Below are 18,398 nucleotides of genomic sequence, written 5' to 3' on the forward strand. Positions count from 1 at the left end.
CGATTGGCACCTCGGAGTTTTAAAAGCAAGGATTGAAAGTAAGAATTTGGAAAAAGACACAGAAAACAGAAACATGAATGTAATTCGTAATCAAGAATGATGATAAAGCTATCAAGAAATCAAGACAAAAAGATTACACAAGTATGTCAAGCCAAGGACAGTGGTAGATATCAACAGATGTGTGAACAGTGTGTATTCAAGAAGATGATTTGGAAATAACGGGTAAGACAAGCAATGGTGATTAACAATGAAGCAGAGCTTCTTGGAAAGCAACAAGAAATAAAACCAGGAGGAACAGTGACTTACTAGAAAGAGGGAAGCCGGAATGAGAATTGCCGAAGTCTGACAACAATGACAGAATGACGTAAAGCTTCACCGGAGGAGAGAAACGAAGACAGTTGCAGAAGCTTGAAAGCTTGGAACAAATGACGGATTTAAGCAAAAGAGCTAGAAAGAGAAAAAGCCAGAGGATTGAATGAAAAAAGAGAAAAATAGTCAAGAAGACGACAAAGTTCAAGAATAAAGCCAAGTGCATAGGCACTAAGTAAGTATGTGAAGAACAAGAAAGTAATGACCCAGACATGATACTAGCAACAGAAAGCGGATATGACAAGAACAGGTGCCAGGCATTCAAACAATTCAAGACTTGAAGACAGACAAAAATAGAAGGCAACAGAAGGCAAGTAAACAAAATCAGAAGAGTTATGAAAGATTGAGCTTAATAGCAAGTAAAGAGTTTATGAACCTACAAAGTGAAATGAACGCCGATATGAAAATCGCCGGAGTCAAATAGATGATTGGGAATCGGGAACTCACCAGAGAGTGTGAGTGGAACAGTTGCAAAAGCTCTTGAAGTTTACGAATTAATGGAACCAGAACCTCGGCTAGGAGGTGTGATTTCAAGCGGCTTGGAAGGCATGAATCTTGATACTTGACAGAAGTGGACAGTAAAGTCCAAGGAACTTTGAGGTCGGCAAGTTTGATCTCGGACAGAGGGGCACAGATGAACGAACAGTGTAGGTTCCATCACCTCAGAATGCCGAGGTAATAGAACCTAGGGGGCAGTTGTGGGGATATATTTTCTGAGTACCAACACGTGGCAAGGTGACGCCGACGTGTCAGCCGAGGTGCCACGTGTCTTGGTCGTTGTGCCGAGGTCATCTCGGCTAGGCCGAGGTTTCCTCCGAAGATATCGGAATCCGAGATAAGCGGATAAGGGGCAAGAGTCCTAGAATGAAGAGGAAACTCAACTTGGATAAGGACAAGAGTCCTAGATTGAGAGAAGACTTCAGTTTGGGTAAAGATAAGACTCTTAGAGAGTTTATCCTAATTCCACTGGGAGTTCCAGATTAGCAGTAATCCTAAGTCCATTAGAGCCAGGCTCCTATTGGGACTAGGATTGGATTAGCTATAAAAGAGAGGCACCCCCATGGGTCTAAGGTATGCTTTTGATACTCAAGCTTGTGAGTTTAGTACTTGATTTATCTTTGAGAGATATACTGACTTGATCGTCGGAGTGCCCCCGGGTGGTCGAAACCACCGCGGGATTCTTATATTTCTGTTGCAGGTCAGTCAGGTGCCATCTATTCTGCCAGTGCTCTCCAGCTGGTTACTAAGCGGGCAGTGTGGTCGGAAAATCACCCACACATAAATTTTTTATATTTGATTATAATTTTAATTATAACTCAATATATATATATATATATATATTTAGTAAGAAGGTGCATAGGATGTTCTTTCTCTTAGGGTGCGTTTGTTTGGACGGACTGGATAAGGGGGGATTGTAATCCATCAGACTATTAGTCCTGGGATACATTACCCGGGAACTATTTGGTTGGACTAAATTTGAATCCTATGTTTGTTTAGTCATGGGATTAGATGTCTGGATTGGATTATTTTTAGTTATCCAATATTTGTTTGGAATATTATGAAGAAGGATAAATGCTCAAATGACTATTTTATCCTTTTCAATTATTTATTAAGTAATAGCAATATTAAACATAGCTTTAATATTTTAATTATTTTTAACTAGATTAAATAAAATTTGTTTTATTTTATTTTTTGCACAATATTTTAATTTATTATTTTCAATTAAATTAAATTAAATTTATAATTTATAATTTATATTTTTTATTTAATATATAACTTTAAATTAACGACAATAAAAAATAAATTTATTTAATATATAAATTAAATTTTCAACAACACTAAAAAAAATTTAATTTATAAAGCCATAATTTATAATTTATTATTTTTAAATAAATTTAATTTATAATTTAAATTTTTTATTTAATATATAATTTTAAATTAACAACACTAAGAAAATAATTTAATTTATTCTGTAAATTTAATTTTTTAACAACACTAAAAAAAATTAATTTATAAGGCCATAATTTATAATTTATTATTTTTAATTAAATTTAATTTATAGTTTATAATTAAAAAAAATTATTTAATATATAATTTTAAATTAACAATACTAAAAAAATAATTTATAAATGTTCACAAGATTATTTTATCATTTTTTAATTGTTTACTAAGTAATAACATGGAGAGTAAAATAGATATTTCACAAAATAATCTCATGGGATACCAATCTCATGATTTCTATCCCTTATTTATGGGAGTAATAGTCCGGGGGACTATTAGTCCAGAGCAAAAAAAATGAAACAAACAATGGACTATTAGTCCGGTGGGATTAATAGCTCAATCACACTTCCTAATTCTTCAAAACAAACACACCCATCATCTTCAATGGTTCATCAAATTTATTATCAAATTTAAATTCAATGAAAAAAAGTTACTTTTTGTTTTTAAACGGTTCATCAAAATCCATCATCAAGTCCAAGATTTTACTTTTCTTTTATCAAATTAAGAATTAATGTGTCTTTTATCAAACCACTGTTCATTATCATTAGATTTTTACCACTAGATATCTCTCAAATGATCATCTCAAAACAAAAATTTATAAAAAAATTTACATTAATCAGTCGACTGATCGGTTATCCACCCAATCAACCAGTAATTTAATGAAATTATAAAATTCATTGTTAAAACACTTGATATTAAAAATAATTTTTACTCAAATTTAGCCTCCGTTTGGCAAGTTGGGTTGGGGACTTTTTTAACTATTTTAGCCACAAAAGACAAAATAAACTATTTTAATCACAAAAAACAAAACATCACATCAAACTCATAATCATTACACTCTTCTCTCACAAAAAAAACTAAAAAATCATTCCAAAACTAAATTTTTTAATCCAAACTAAAATAATCAAAAAAATCAAAAAACCAAAAATCTAACCCACTTCCTAAACCAAACCTTAATAACAAAAAAATTAATCCACCGAGGAAATGCACGTACTATTTTGTTTTTTGGCTCACTTCTTTGCGCGCACACACTCGCTCTCTCTCTCTCTCCGTAATCGAAACTGATAAATGAATCAGAATAAACAAAAGCAGTTCACGTCCGACACAGTTGGTATTCGGTAGATAGAAGATGACCACATGATGAGTGCTCTCTCTCTCTCCTCTTTTTAAGAGCCGCTTCGTACGGCGAATCTCCGGCCACATTCCCCATCGGAATGCCACATTCCGGCGACATTATCGCAGCCACGACTATACTACTCTCTACGTTCTCGCTCCTCCTCACAAGGTCCCAATCTCCTCTCTCTCATCTTCTTTCTCTCTCTAAATTCATTCTTGCTTTGCTATATGTCAGTAGTAGTGTTGCATTTTTTTGCTTCTACGACCCTTTTAGTCTTCTTCGCAGTACTTTCGCTTTTTTGCTCTCTCTTCCGATCTCGCTTTTCGAAGGTAATCGAATCTGATTCGCTTTTTTCTCAGCCTTTTGAGCATCGATTTTTCTTTTTGTTTTAATCAAAACTGTCTTTTTTTCTTTTTCTTTTTCTTTTTTTTTTTGGTTTACTTAAAATTTAGCTTCTTTTACTTAATTAATTTTGAATCTCGAGTTTTGTTTGTTTTGATTCACATCAATTCAGCTTTTTCGTTAGGTTTGGGGCTTGAATTTGTTGGGAGATTAGGGTTTTTTTTTTTTTTTTTTGTGAATCGGTCAATTTGCGTGAATGTAGTGAGTTGTTTGAGTTTGTTATTTGATTTTATTTAGGCAGTTAGAGTTTATTCAGGCGCGTTGTGGCCACTTGATGTGAACGTTCATGTGAATATGCTGAATTCTCACTGTACACTGTAGTCTTGTCTCTATTTCTCATTTCTCATAAATCTAGGTGGTTTTACGAAAGTGCAATTGCTTTGCCTGTTGACCATACGCTCTCTCTCTCTCTCTCTCTCTCTCTCTCTCTCTCTGAGTCTATATCTTGTTCAATTGCCCGGTAATTTAGTTGATTCTAGATGCTCTTTGGTTGATCTCTGTATACAAGCCCTGGATTTGAGTTCGTTAGATTGGTGTGATGTAATTGATACTTGTTCCTGACTCTTGCTTGGGGCAAAATGTGGAGCATTTAAACAAGGTTTACACAAACAGACTCGCATTAATTTCCATAATGTAATCCTCTTTTTTTTTCTTTTTTCTTTCTCCTTTTCTTTTCTTTTGTATATTGATCCGGATTCTTGTGTGTACTTCTGTTTAGCAGTTCTGTAATTTCAATCTGTCATTTTTTGTCTTGGTTCTTTTATTTTCCATTTTTTCTTGTGCTTTTATGTTTTGTTGCAGGACTATAAATGAACATCTCTTTCCCTCCACCATATATGTAAAATTACTGTTGATTTTATTTTTATTTTTTTAATTTTCTGCTCTTTCTTTCTCTCTCTGAAAAGGTGGGGTGGGTATTGGCTAAATTTCTAAATTGCTAGTTGATTCTGTTGATGATATTGATTTTTGTCATAGAAAAGAGAAAATGGGATTAATTAACATTTGAAACATGACATCTCAGGTGTTGAAATGAACGGGATTCAGAACGGAAGAGCTCGCAATCTTGAGAAACCCTTTCCAGGATGCTTGGGAAGAATGGTGAACCTCTTTGATTTGAGTACAGGTGTCCCAGGAAACAGGCTGCTCACAGACAAACCACATCATGATGGTGATTTCCTTTGCTAATCATATTCGAGCTCAACTTATTTTATTTTTCCGAACTAAAATATTTATTGTTTTTATTTAACAAACCAACCATCTTAACATTGAGAGGACCTGAGGGAACAGTAAATTTAACTGTGCTAATAACAATTTTGTTTTGGTTATTTTCCGTATGCTTGAATGTTGATTGGTTGATGGCAATCTGGTTTGTCAAGTTTTGAGGTTTTCAAGAGATAAAATCCTAGACTAATTTAGAGGGCACTATTATGCATCATCTCCCTTTTGTTTTTAACTATATGAAATCATCCCTTTACTTGTAAGTCAAAAACTAACCTGAAATATTTGGCAATTGTCGGCACTCATAATAAGAGTGTCATTATCCAACCTCTTTGTATTCTTGAAGTGTTGAATCTTGAAAATAATCCTAGTTTTTTTGTTTTCTTTTGCTTATCTGTCTGGCCTGCCCATTTTGCGTGTAAATCCCTTCATCTAGTTGTTGACCTAGTGAACAATGCAGGTCAGCATTGGCGATCTGTCTGCGCTGCCCATTTTGAGTTTAAATTCATTGAAGTTGATGTTGATTACCTTCTGGGAAAACACTTATTCCCTTTTTGTATTTAATGTATTTCCTTTGTTTAAACCTGATGATACTTCTTCTCTTTGCTGGACTTCTGCATTTGTAAACCATTATAGCCCTTATTGACCTGGTAGTAATTGATTTACAGGTTCGCCACTCTCAAGGAGCCAATCAGATTCAGCTAGGACGAGTCCTATTGGTGATCCAATAGAGGACAAAGTGGTACAAATTAAGTTTATTACTAAGTCGTTGTAATGATGGTCCACAGCTGACTAAAATCTATGCAGGATGTCTATTCAGTACTGAGATCTGTACTACGATATTATTACATTACTCTGATCTGTTTTATGTTTGTGGATGGCATGCAGATAGTGTCTGAGCTGAGAAATGCTTCAAATAGAAGATCAAATGGAACACCCATGAAAATGCTCATAGACCAGGAAATGTCAAAAGAAGTGGAGTCCAAGCATAATCCTCCCAGTGTGGTCGCCAAGTTGATGGGGCTTGATACCCTTCCACGGCAACAGTCTGATTCTGCTGCGCAAAGAAGTCATTCAAGAGACTATGCACGAAGTCATTCAGGTATTCCTTTGGCTTATTGGCAGCAAGAACATGGATTGGACATGCAAATGCAACGTGAGATCCATCAGTGTCCAGCGCATAATGAGTATAAGGATGTTTATGAAATATGGCAGCAATCACAGAAAGGAAGTTATGTAAGAGATAAATCACCACAGAAAGGAAGGTATAATGAGAATACAAATGAGAAAAAGATGGCTTTAGTTCGTCAGAAGTTCATCGAAGCAAAACGCCTAGCCACAGATGAAAAACTTCGCCAATCCAAACAATTCCAAGATGTGTTGGAAGTTTTAAGTTCTAACAAAGATTTATTCGTTAAGTTTCTGCAAGAACCAAATTCTCTGTTCTCTCAGCATCTGTATGATTTGCAGCATGTTTCCCCACCTCCTGAGACTAAGCGCATCACTGTTCTTAGACCTTTGAAGATGATGGATAATAACAAATTTTCTGGATCAGGGAAGAAGAATGAGAATCAGATAAAGAAAGGATCCCACACGGGTCAGGTGATTGGATGGGATAAAAGCAATACTGGTCTTTCCTCCCCTAATTGGCGAATCGATGATAATCCTACTCAGCCTACTCGAATAGTCGTATTAAAACCTAGCCCTGGTAAGCCTCATGACATAAAGGCTGTGGTTTCTCCACCTTCTTCATCTCCAAGAGTATTACATGGTGAAGAATTTTATGAGGAACCAGAAGATAATGAAGCGCAAGAATCAAGAGAAGCGGCGAAGGAGATCACAAGGCATATGCGTGAAAACCTGATTGGGCATCGAAGGGATGAAACCTTGCTTTCTTCCGTGTTTTCTAATGGCTATATTGGTGATGAAAGTTCCTTTAACAAATCTGAAAATGAATATGCAGCGGGGAACCTCAGTGACTCTGAAGTCATATCACCAACTTCTAGGCATTCATGGGATTACATCAATAGGTTTGGTAGCCCTTATTCTTCTTCGTCCTTCAGCCGTGCATCTTGTTCCCCAGAGTCATCAGTATGTAGAGAAGCAAAGAAGCGGCTATCTGAAAGATGGGCCATGATGGCATCAAATGGAATTTGTCAAGAACAAAGACATGTACGAAGAAGCTCTAGTACTCTGGGGGAGATGCTTGCCCTGTCTGATATTAAAAATGTACAATCTGAGCAAGAGGGCATTAATAAAGAACAAGAACCAAGGGGATCAGCTTCATGCTCGGCTAGTGGTTTGAATTTGGATGAAAATGTGGGTAATTCTCCTAGGAGTCTTTTGAGGTCAAAATCTGTTCCTGTCTCTTCTACTGTGTTTGGGGGCAGTCCAAATGTAGAAGTTTCAGGTCCAGTTGGTAAAATTGATGTTCCCAAGGGGGCAGCTAAGGTACAGAGTGTGAAATCATCATTCAAAGGGAAAGTTTCGAGTTTATTTTTCTTAAGGAATAAAAAATCTAGTAAAGAAAAATCTTGTGCTTCTCAATCCAAAAATGAATCTCAAAAGTTTTCTGGAATGTCTTCACACACCCCTGGAAAACTTGGTGATGGAACATCACAATGTGATAATGATACTGGGATTGAAGAGGGTTCGTTGCCTACTTTACAGGGATCATCGAGCAAAACATTGTTGCCAGATTTGGTTGGCATGGGACCAAAGCAGGGCATAATCTATCCTGAGGTAAGCCAATCTTCTTTTGGCTTCTGGTAACCAAGTGCGTTTTTTATGCAGTATATAATTCATTGACGGACACACAAGTTCTTTTGTTTTTGCACTTAAAAGGATTAATAATTGTGATACATGTTTACTTAAAAAAGTCCCTTTTTCTTTCTTTCTTTGCCCTTTTTGTTTTCAAAATTTGGAACGAGACAATGCAACATATTTGAACTGCCACCCAATTCTGTGCTTGACAACTCCTTTCTTATGGATTCATCCTCTCCATTTTTTCAAGTTTTATTAAATGAAAATATTATGTTAACAATTTGATGGTAGAATATGACATGGTTGATGTGCATAGACTCTTGATCAAAATAAATTCCCCAACATAAATTTGTGTGGACATGTTGAGGGTTGTCTGCAGAAACTTTTATTGGTCAAATGGTTGGGTCTGTTTGCTTTTAAGTCTGGTGGTAGTTCTTTAACATGCGGTAACTAGTGATGGAACATTGAAATTTTCATGCCTATAGCTTAATGGGAATTATTTCCAAATTTGCAGGCTGGATTGTCCATTACAAAGCCTGTCGTCCTTGGAAATTCTAGTGAGAGCCTGGACCAGCCAAGTCCAATCTCAGTATTGGAACCACTGTTTGACGAGGATGATAATATTACAGCAAAGTCTTGTGATGTCAAGCCAGACAATCATGGTAAATTATATCGAAGTGTTGGTACTGAAAATTTCACATTTCGTTGCACTTCCGCTGCCATGCATCCCTAATTTGTTCCTTTTCAATAAAAATAAACAGGAGCAAAGCTGGTTTCTCATTCTATTAAATCCAACCTGATTGACAAATCACCACCCATAGAATCAATGGCTCGGACTCTGTCGTTGTCCAGTGTAGAGACAGCCACTTCTTACCCACTGAAACCTTCATCGGTCTCCCAAGGAACTGAGGAGGTAGAACGGGAATGGCTCTTCTTTGCCCAAACCTTATTATCAGCAGTTGGCCTCGATGGTGAGGTACAGTCCGACTCATTTTTTGCCAGATGGCACTCACCCGAAAGCCCATTGGACCCATCATTGAGAGACAAATATATTGAAGTGAACGACAAGGAGATAATCCATGAGGCGAAGCGAAGGCAAAGGAGATCAAGCCGGAAGCTGGTATTTGATTGTGTGAATGCAGCTTTAGTGGAAATCACAGGGTATGGGTCGGGGACAAGCCCAAGGGCTACTACGTGTGGGTTGGGGGTCCACAACAGGATATCAGAGGCTGGTGGATCAGCCATATTGGTGGATGAGGTGTGGGACCGGATGACGGAGTGGTTTTCGAGTGAGTGCAAGGTGAGGTGTGTTTGGGGTGATGATGGTGGTGGGGACAGTAACAACCTGGTGGTGGAGAGGGTGGTGAGGAAGGAGGTAGTTGGGAAGGGTTGGGCTGAGGATATGAGATTGGAAACAGATGATATTGGGAAGGAAATAGAAGGGACGTTGCTGGAAGAGCTTGTGCAAGAGGCTGTGGTTGAGTTGACAGGTAGGGTGTGATGAGGCTTTTCTTCTATTTTAATCTTATCTCTCTCTCTTTCTTTAAATTTTTTTTTTCCCTCTTTAATTTATAACTATTATTTGTGTATTATTATTAAAATCTTTTGCAACGATGATGGTCCCGACCATGGTTATTTTTTTAATGCTTCAAAATTGTTGCAAATGTGTACTATTTGTTTTATCATATCCATAAGTTTTTATACTTCCATATATTTTGGTTTTTTTTTTTAATTCATGACTGAAGCACTAAAAAAATATATAAGCATACATGAAAATAGTACACGTTGGTTTGTGTTTACTATGGGTTTGTTTTTTCACTCTGTGGTGGATTCTAGGAATTGATAATATAAAAACATGCGGTTGGTTTGTGGAGTGGAATTTATTCTTCCCCCAAATAGGTTTGAGCCTTGTTTTCAATCTGTTGATGGAGTTGACTCTAAGGTTAGAGCCCTCACGTTGTGTTTGGTTTGGTTAGGAGATATAGAAAGGGATTTGAAAAAAGAAAGAAAAAAGAATTTGAAATTAAATAAAATGTGAGTATATTTTATTTACATTTCACTTTCTTCTTTTATTTTTTAAATTTCTCAACTAAACACAGCGTAAATATGATATGGAATTTCAAAAAATGTGTTTAATTTGATTTGTTTTGAGCTAATCACAAGTTAAACTTAATTAGTTTAGTTTGTTTTTGTAAAACATAATAAGTCGTTCAAACAAAAATACGTAATGTGTTTAAGCTGGTTTATTAATATAACTTATGAATCTTAAATGACTTTTAACCAGTGGCAAATGAATTGAGTTTGAATATTATAAACAAGCGGGTACATACTAGTGAGTTTAATCGAGAATTTCCTACAAAGGAGCCAAAAGACTAGCCGTTAAATTAAAGGCATAGGAAAGAGACCTTGAGAGAGTGTACGAACAATGCCGTTGTGATTTTGAATTACTCCTTCCTTCGAATAGTAAATACAAGTAATGTACCGCCCCCTATTGGCTCCGTGATTTTCTGGGTTTAGTAACTCTCTCAGTGTGAGACTTTTTATATGGTGAACAGCACAGTGTGACAATGACAATATCTGAGAGAGAGAGGGACAGAGTCACATGGGGGGAATGAAATCATTTCGAGTTTGTTTTCAAGTTGCCCTTTTGAATGTGCCAGATGTATCAATGGAACTGGATAAAAAGACAAATAAAGCCAGGGTAAAAACCAAGGTCTCGATATTCCCTATCCAACTCTTTTTTATCTTTTGTTAATTCAAAGTTAAAAGACTAGTGTATAGAAATTTTTTATAAAATGAGATATAAATATAAAATAATAGGCAAATCTTTCATATGTATTTTACATATTTTGTCTCACATCATAAGAAAATCTTCTGTGTTATTAACATAGTAAAAATCTAAATTGTGTAGAAAATTTATATCAACAGACAAGTAGTATGATTTGCCTTGTAAGGAGATTACATGTTCTATTTTTAATCGTTTTTATCTTTTATGTTTTAAATTTCTTCTCATCTCAAATCACCAAAGTAAGTTTCATGTTGAGCTCACAAGCCAACCTAGACCTCTCTTTCTGATTGGAGATAATGGCCCTGTTTGGTACAGTTTTTTTTCAGTTTATTTCAGTTTTCAGCTTAATTTAAATTATTTTGATGTGTTTGGTTTAACTTAACAATGCAGCTTATAACTTTTTGTAAATCAGAAATCAGCTTATTCTTTGAGTTGAGCAAGAGAAGTTTAATTTATAAGTCAGAAATCAGCTTATGTTCATAGTTATAAGCTATAAGCTGTTAAGACATAAGCTATAAGTACTTTCTCACAATTTTACCAAACATGGCCAATCAAGCCTTACTTGTAAAGTGAAATAGATAAATATATCAATACCAAATATTACTAGAATTTCGACTTCTAGGGCCTTATTTGTTATAATCTAAAAAAAATTAAAAAGTCAAAAAGTCACTATCCTATTTAAGTCACATCACATCTCTAACACATCACACACAATCCATATTTCATAAAAAGTCAAAGAATACACTTATTTAAACCAACCCAAACCACCCCTAAATCTCTGGTACAACATTCCAAATGATGGTAACACAACACAACAAAACAACTTCGATTATCTTTTAGGACAATAAGCCGATGTTAATTGTTCACTGTCAAGATAAATTGAGGAAAAAGTCAAAAGTGACAAAAGAATGATACGAAACAAATGATAAATTATTTAATGTTCTTGAAGTAAGTTTAGTTGGTGTTTTAAATTAATAATTATTAATTTAAACTACAAGATTTGTCATTTTTGAGTTAAAATTTAAAAAACCAATATAAAATATCAATTGATAAATAGAATAAAACATTGTTCCAAAATCTCAAAATAATTTTTCAAAACAAGGCAAACACACCTTATTAGCTTCAGCTGCAATGTGACCAAAACAAGTGATACAACACACAGCACAATACCCACACCTATAAATGCATTTATGGACAAGCCATATCTAACCAGTACCGGCGCATTACAACCCACATGGGTCCCTTGAAATGGCACCAAATTGATAGCATATGAAATATATATATACATATTAAAATTTTAATTAATTATGTAAAGCCTATCTCATGTGGTTGATTTCACTGTATCTTTTTATTAATTATTTATCTTACAATAAAAATTAGAATTAAAATTTAATATAATTGAACACAACCTTGACTCCGAGTACAGAGTCGCTTCTTGAATTCTACAATTAACACGTAAAAGATAATAAATGGAAGAATGCGCCAACGTCAGTTTAGTCATGTAACATATTCTTTACAAAAAAATCCTTTTTACATATCGTTGTCACATCATTATTATACTAAAGTGTGGATGTATTAATTTAGAGTAGGAGTTGTTCCTACCTTAAAAAAAAAAGAAAAAAAAAAAGAAAAAAAAAAAAAAAAGGAGTTGTTGGGTAATAAGTGCAATCCATAATACTAGCCCCTAAGTTCCAAAATTATTTAGCCTCCGTTTGGAAAGTGGATTGACTTTTTGACTTTTTGATTTTTTTGGCTATTTTAGCATGAGCTAAAAAGTTTGGTTTAGAAAAGACTTTTTGACTTTTTGGCTTTTTTGACTTTTTTTGTGAGAGAAGAGTGTAATGATTATGGGTTGGATGTGATGTTTTATTTTTTGTGGCTAAAATAGCCTATTTTGTCTTTTGTGACTAAAATAGCCAAAAAAAGCTTAGAAAAGCTCCTCCCAAACGGATCCTAAATTTAAGGATAAATTATAAATATACCCCCTGAAATTTATTAAAAATATGAATTGTTCCTTTTAATTTGAAAAATTACAAATATCCCCTTATCATAATTTTTTATTTAACATAATTAACTGGGAAAAAAATAAAATTCTTAACTACTCTCCTATATAATAATAAAATTATCTAAATATTCAAATAGACGGGATGTAATTTTTAAAATCATAGGAGGCTATTTATATCTTAAACAAATTTCAATGAGTGTATTATAATTTATCCTAAATTTAAAATTGGGCTTGGGTTTAAACTTGGACTCAAATTTGAGTCCGAGCTAACCAATTCAAGTTAAAAGTGAGGCTCGAATCGAGATTGGGCAAAAAAACTCATTATAAGAACAACAATAATACATATCACTAAAAAAAAAGAGTGCTGCTATTAGCACCTACCAAAATTTTTTTGACTCCCCATTTCTTTGGACCCCGACCCCAACCCTAAACCCTAAATTTTAATAATATTTTTTTGGACATCCCACTTATTACCAAATCTACCCATTTTCATAATATTTTCACAATGAAATGCACACCCACCTAATTTTTCATCCCTCTCCTTCCCTGACTCACCCAATCTTCAGAGTTTTGAGCTTTGGTCCAGTACAGAATTCTTGGACCCCAACCCTCCATTACTCTCGTCGCCGTCTCGGCCGTTAACGGAGCATTCCGACGACTCTCATCTTCTCTGAACACTCTCCATATCGCCGAATCAGTAACCTCTCTCATTCTCTCATCATCATCTTCTTCGTTTCTTTTTGTATCTTCGTTATCGCTCAGATTGATCGAAGATAATCCAATTTCAACGGGATTTGTATAACCGTTTACAAGATGAGGAAAAACAAAATCATCGTCTGAATCGCCGTCAGAATCATTGTCTGAATTGCCATCAGAATTCTGAATGTAGCCCAAAACAATTTGTTCACCACTCTGTAGCCGAAAAAATGTATTTTGTTCAGAATTGTTTTGTCGAACAATAATGATCCTGTCAGTACTGTATGTCCGAACAAAATTTGTTCATCACTGTGTAACTTGAATCCATTCCAATTTACAACTTAAAATAACATGAATTAAATCCATTCGAAATATATAACTTAAATCCATTCCAATTCACTATTTTCCATTCTAAGTTAGTTTAACAAAGAAAATTACATAACTGACTATCTGCATTAATGTTCGGAACCTATGTATTGAACGAAAGGATTATGTTCAGTACTGTATTACCGAACATAATTCTAACAGTTAGCAAACCAGTACTGAACAGCTCAAACGAAACAAGAACGACCGAAAACGACCGAGAATGTTAATACAAGACAGAAAAACTTATTCATGGAACGCCGGTCTCACTAGAATTATTGTCCTCGTCCTCCATTGCTCTGCACAATGAAATAAGTGATGAAGTATACGTTATACTTGAAGCAAAACTTTCAAGTTCAATAGCATTGATAATGGTGATGAAGATGACACATTCAGGATTTACAATGATTATGAAAAATAATAAATTTAGGGTTTATATTAGTTGGTTATGAAAAGTAATAGTTTTATGGTTTACAAACATGTAATACGTATAGTTGGAGTTAGAGGTGGAGGTGGGGGTGGGGGTGGGTGTCCAATATTATAGAGTATTAGTTCTTATTGATAGGTAGGTGTTTCATTTAATAATGTCTTTTAATGTAATTTTACTTTAGGGTATAATTGTAATAAAAAAAATTATAAAATGGGGGGTCCAAAGAATTTTGGCAGGTGCTAATAGCAGCACTCAAAAAAAATCACTAATAGCACTAATGCATTGGGAATGTCAAAAAAAAAAAAAAAAAACATAAATAGTGGGCAGGGTCCATTGCCACATTATTAGTGATGCTATTAGAATACCACATTTAGTACTCTTAACTATTTTTCTTATAATAAATCTACAAAATAAAATTATGAGGGAGTGGGAAGTACAAAACTATTATATTGGCGGCGAGACTCAAATAAAATGAGCGGTGATTCAGAAACCCTATTTGCATATAAATTGGATAGAGCTAAAGGAGAAAGAGATAGAGATAAAGATAGATAGATAAATATAAATAAAGTACATTATGATCAGATCGTGAGTCAGTCCAATCAAGATTTTGACGAAGTTGAGCAATTTGATGAATGAATCAATGAATATAGAAAAGAGTGCTGCCATTAGTACCTGCCAAAATTCTTTGGACCCCCCATTTTATAATTTTTTTTATTACAATACGCTAAAGTAAAATTACATTAAAAGACATTATGAAATGGAACACCCATCTATCAATAATAACTAATACTCTATAATATTGGACACTCACCCACACCCCCACCCCCATCTCTAACTCCAACTATACGTATTCCATGTTTGTAAACCCTAAACCTATTACTTTTCATAACCAATTAACATAAACCCTAAATCTATTATTTTTAATAATTATCTTAAATTCTGAATGTGTCATCTTCATTACCATCATCAACGCTATTGAACTTGAAAGTTTTGCTTCAAGTATAACGTATACTTCATCACTTATTTCACTGTGTAAAGCAATGAAGGACGAGGACAACATTCTCGGTCGTTTATCTGTCTTGTATTAACATTCTCGGTCGTTTTCGGTCGTTTTTGTTTCGTTCGAGCTGTTCGGTACTGGTTTGCTGACTGTTAGAATTATGTTCGGTAACACAGTACTGAATATAATCCTTTCGTTCAATACATAAGTTCCGAACATTAATGCAGATAGTCAGTTATGTAATTTTCTTTGTTAAACTAACTTAGAATGGAAAAGAGTGAATTGTAATGGATTTAAGTTATATATTTTGAATGAATTTAATTCATGTTATTTTAAGTTGTGAATTAGAATGGATTCAAGTTACACAGTGATGAACAAATTTTGTTCGGACATACAGTGCTGACAGGATCATTATTGTTCGACAAAACAGTTCTAAACAAAATATATTTTTTCGGCTACACAGTGGTAAACAAATTGGTGGGTGTGCTTTTCATTGTGAAAATATGAAGATTAGTTTTCTATTCTGAAAATATTATGGAAATATTATGGAGATTAGTTTTTCATATATATACATTGTTTTCTATTCCTACAATTCGCATCAATCTTCACTTTCTCATCTGAATTTTCCAATCAATGGCAAATTCCAAAGAGACCCATGTCGTCGAAATCCTAATCGACGAAGAACACCAACCCCACAAGTAAATGCATTGTGTTTTCAGGAACCATTTTTTAGATGTGGTTAATGCTGGAGAGAGAAGAGAGAGAAAAAACTAGGGTTTTGAAGGGGTTTTGAGAGAGAGAGAGAGAGAGAGAGAAAAGATAGAGAAGAGAGAGAAAAATCTTCACTTTCTCATATGAACAAAAGGGGTTTTGAGAGAGTGAGAGAAAAGAAAGAGAAGAGACATCACTGATGAGGAGAGAGAGAGAGAAGAGAGGGAATTGGAATGGGTTCAGGTGGGTGTGCATTTCATTGTGAATATGGGTAGATTTGGTAATAAGTGGGGTGTCTAAAAAAATATTATTAAAATTTAGAGTTTAGAGTTGGGGTCCAAAGAAATGGGAGGTCCAAAGAATTTTTGTAGGTGCTAATAGTAGCACTCTATAGAAAATTGTGTTAATATCGGGTACGCATTCTCTCTCTCATCTTCGAAATCAAATATGAATTATTTGGTTATTAGATTTGTGCAAGCATCTCTAATAATAGGGTAATTTGGGAAGACAATTAAAAATCATCTTTCAATTTTTTACTCATTTTGTTTCATAGTATCTCTCACATTAAAATAAAAAAAAACAAACAAACAAATAGCTTTTAATCATATTTTCAATACAATTCAATGTGATCAAATGTTGTTCAAATTAAAGGAGTTTTTTTTTTTTTTTTATCAATTTGAGAATTTATCAAATCATTCATTAAATTTGAATTTGATAAAAATTTAAAAAGATGGAATAGTGGAGGTCTTTTTTTTTTTTTTTTTTTTTTTTTTTAAATGATGAAAGTATTAATTCATTCAAATAAATTTGTTTACTCAAATTTCAAATCAAATTAAATAAAAAATTTGATGAAGAATTGAAGATGGTCTAAGGTAAAGATGAATGTAATGAGAATTAAATTAAATTATATAATAATGGTAACCCGAAGAGGACATAGCTTTTTCCCAGTTATTGTTATTAATAAATAAATAAAATAACCTTTTCCCGAGTTTGGGCTGTCAACTTGGGTCTGCTGGATCTGTTAAAAGGCCCATAGAGGACCTTGGGGCTTCATGTGGCCCAGCCCAAATTTTCCCTTTAGGTTTTCAAGTTTTGTTGTAATAGTGTGGGCCCATGGTCCAACCCTACATCTGATACAAGAGTAGAAAAACAACACCCAGTTTGGTTGAGTTTTAAAAATTAAAAAAACAAAATAAAATCAAAAAATAAAAACTGGTAACAAAAACAATCACTAAAAAAATATAATTTTTTTTTTAAAAAAAAAACTTTCTTAAAAAGAGAAAATCATTATATGAGTTTTTTCTTTTTTTTTTCTTTTATTTTCCAAATTAGTTATTAATTTACCCAATCTTTATTTTTTTTCCTATTCATAATTTAGGGTAATGAATTTGAATTTGATATTAGTGTTTTTGAAATTATAAGTCCAAGTAATAGATATTTTATTTTGAAATGATAAAATCGTAATTAGTCATATTATTCTGTTTAGAAATTATGTATAAATATTTTATTTATATATCATTGCTCATGATCAAAATACCACCGAACACATAGATTAGAAATCATTAATGTGAAAAGTCCCAACTTCTATTTATAAGAATGACACTATCACTTGAAGAATAAGTATAAAAATGTGTACCATTATAATCAATTATATTATAACAATCACATTTATCTATCATATTTTATTTATAATATCATTCGTCACCACTGTTACATATTTTTTAGGATAAATTTCACTTTACTCCCTTTAAGTATGGGCGGTTGGCACTTTACATCATTCAACTAAAAATTATTACATTTTATCCCTCTTACCTTTTAATTTGTTTCATTCTAACCTTTAAAATATATATATATATATATATATAGAAATGTAACATGAGTTAACTACATGCTTATTTTATGATAAAAATATTCATCCAAGAGGAGGTTGATAAACATATATGTCAAAGATATGTGTATATTTTTTTATTTGATCATAAAATTGGCATATGTATATATTTTTTCTCACATATTTTTTCACTGATATGTACAATTTATTCACATATGTATTTTTTTTTTAATAAATATTTTGGTTTTCACATGCCATTTTTTTGGTCCCCTTTCATATTAGAATGATAACAAAGGATTAAATTGACAGGGTAAAATGATAACTTTTGGAATGACCTAAATAAGTGTATTTTTTATCTTTTTATGAAAAGATGTACAAAAAAATAGAGAAGTGATGTAATAGAAAAAAAGATAAAAAGATAAAAAAATAAAAAGATAGATTATATTGGAGTTACCGAACTTGACCTTATAGTTGAGAGTTGTGAAATAATTTCTCCTTTTTTCTTTTAAAGTCAACCACAAACCAAAAAAGGGTAGGGTTACAGGAATTTGGATCCTCGGCCGCCCTTTTGGGCAGCTGTTCCCACCAGCCCCCAAAACGACGTCGTTTTGGGGGCTTTTTCGTTTTTTTTTTTTTTTTTGTCGCAGAACCAGAGCACAGAGGGGAGGGGAGGGGAGGGGAGAGCACAGAGCAGAGGGGAGGGGAGG

The 18,398-nt window shown here is 33.7% G+C and overlaps 1 protein-coding gene across 4 annotated transcripts; it reads left to right on the top strand.

The window, feature by feature from the left end:
- Positions 1-3,350: 3,350 nt before the first annotated feature.
- TRM20 (methyl-coenzyme M reductase II subunit gamma, putative (DUF3741)) lies at positions 3,351-9,534 on the top strand. Of its 4 annotated transcripts, none has more exons than XM_028263882.2 (7): positions 3,361-3,655; positions 4,369-4,522; positions 4,911-5,057; positions 5,776-5,849; positions 5,996-7,849; positions 8,385-8,532; positions 8,632-9,534. In XM_028263882.2, the coding sequence occupies exons 3-7, from the start codon at positions 4,919-4,921 to the stop codon at positions 9,369-9,371; spliced, it is 2,955 nt and encodes a 984-aa protein (XP_028119683.2). In that variant the 5' UTR covers positions 3,361-3,655; positions 4,369-4,522; positions 4,911-4,918; the 3' UTR covers positions 9,372-9,534. The 4 variants fall into 4 exon arrangements, with proteins under 4 accessions (XP_028119680.2, XP_028119683.2, XP_082763027.1 ...); XM_028263883.2 differs by having other exon boundaries at positions 3,543-3,655; positions 4,369-4,487; XM_028263879.2 differs by lacking the exon at positions 4,369-4,522 and having other exon boundaries at positions 3,351-3,655.
- The last annotated feature ends 8,864 nt before the right edge of the window (positions 9,535-18,398 follow it).

The sequence above is a fragment of the Camellia sinensis genome, chromosome 14 (assembly GCF_055761805.1).
Source record: "Camellia sinensis isolate YWXY chromosome 14, ASM5576180v1, whole genome shotgun sequence".
Lineage (NCBI taxonomy): Eukaryota > Viridiplantae > Streptophyta > Magnoliopsida > Ericales > Theaceae > Camellia > Camellia sinensis.

Coding starts and splice junctions, on each gene's coding strand:
- TRM20 (XM_082906901.1), top strand. CDS start 3,585: ATGCCACATTCCGGCGACATTATCGCAGCCACGACTATACTACTCTCT. Junction 5,058..5,775: donor AGACAAACCACATCATGATG/GTGATTTCCTTT, acceptor ATTGATTTACAG/GTTCGCCACTCTCAAGGAGC. Junction 7,850..8,384: donor AGGGCATAATCTATCCTGAG/GTAAGCCAATCT, acceptor CCAAATTTGCAG/GCTGGATTGTCCATTACAAA.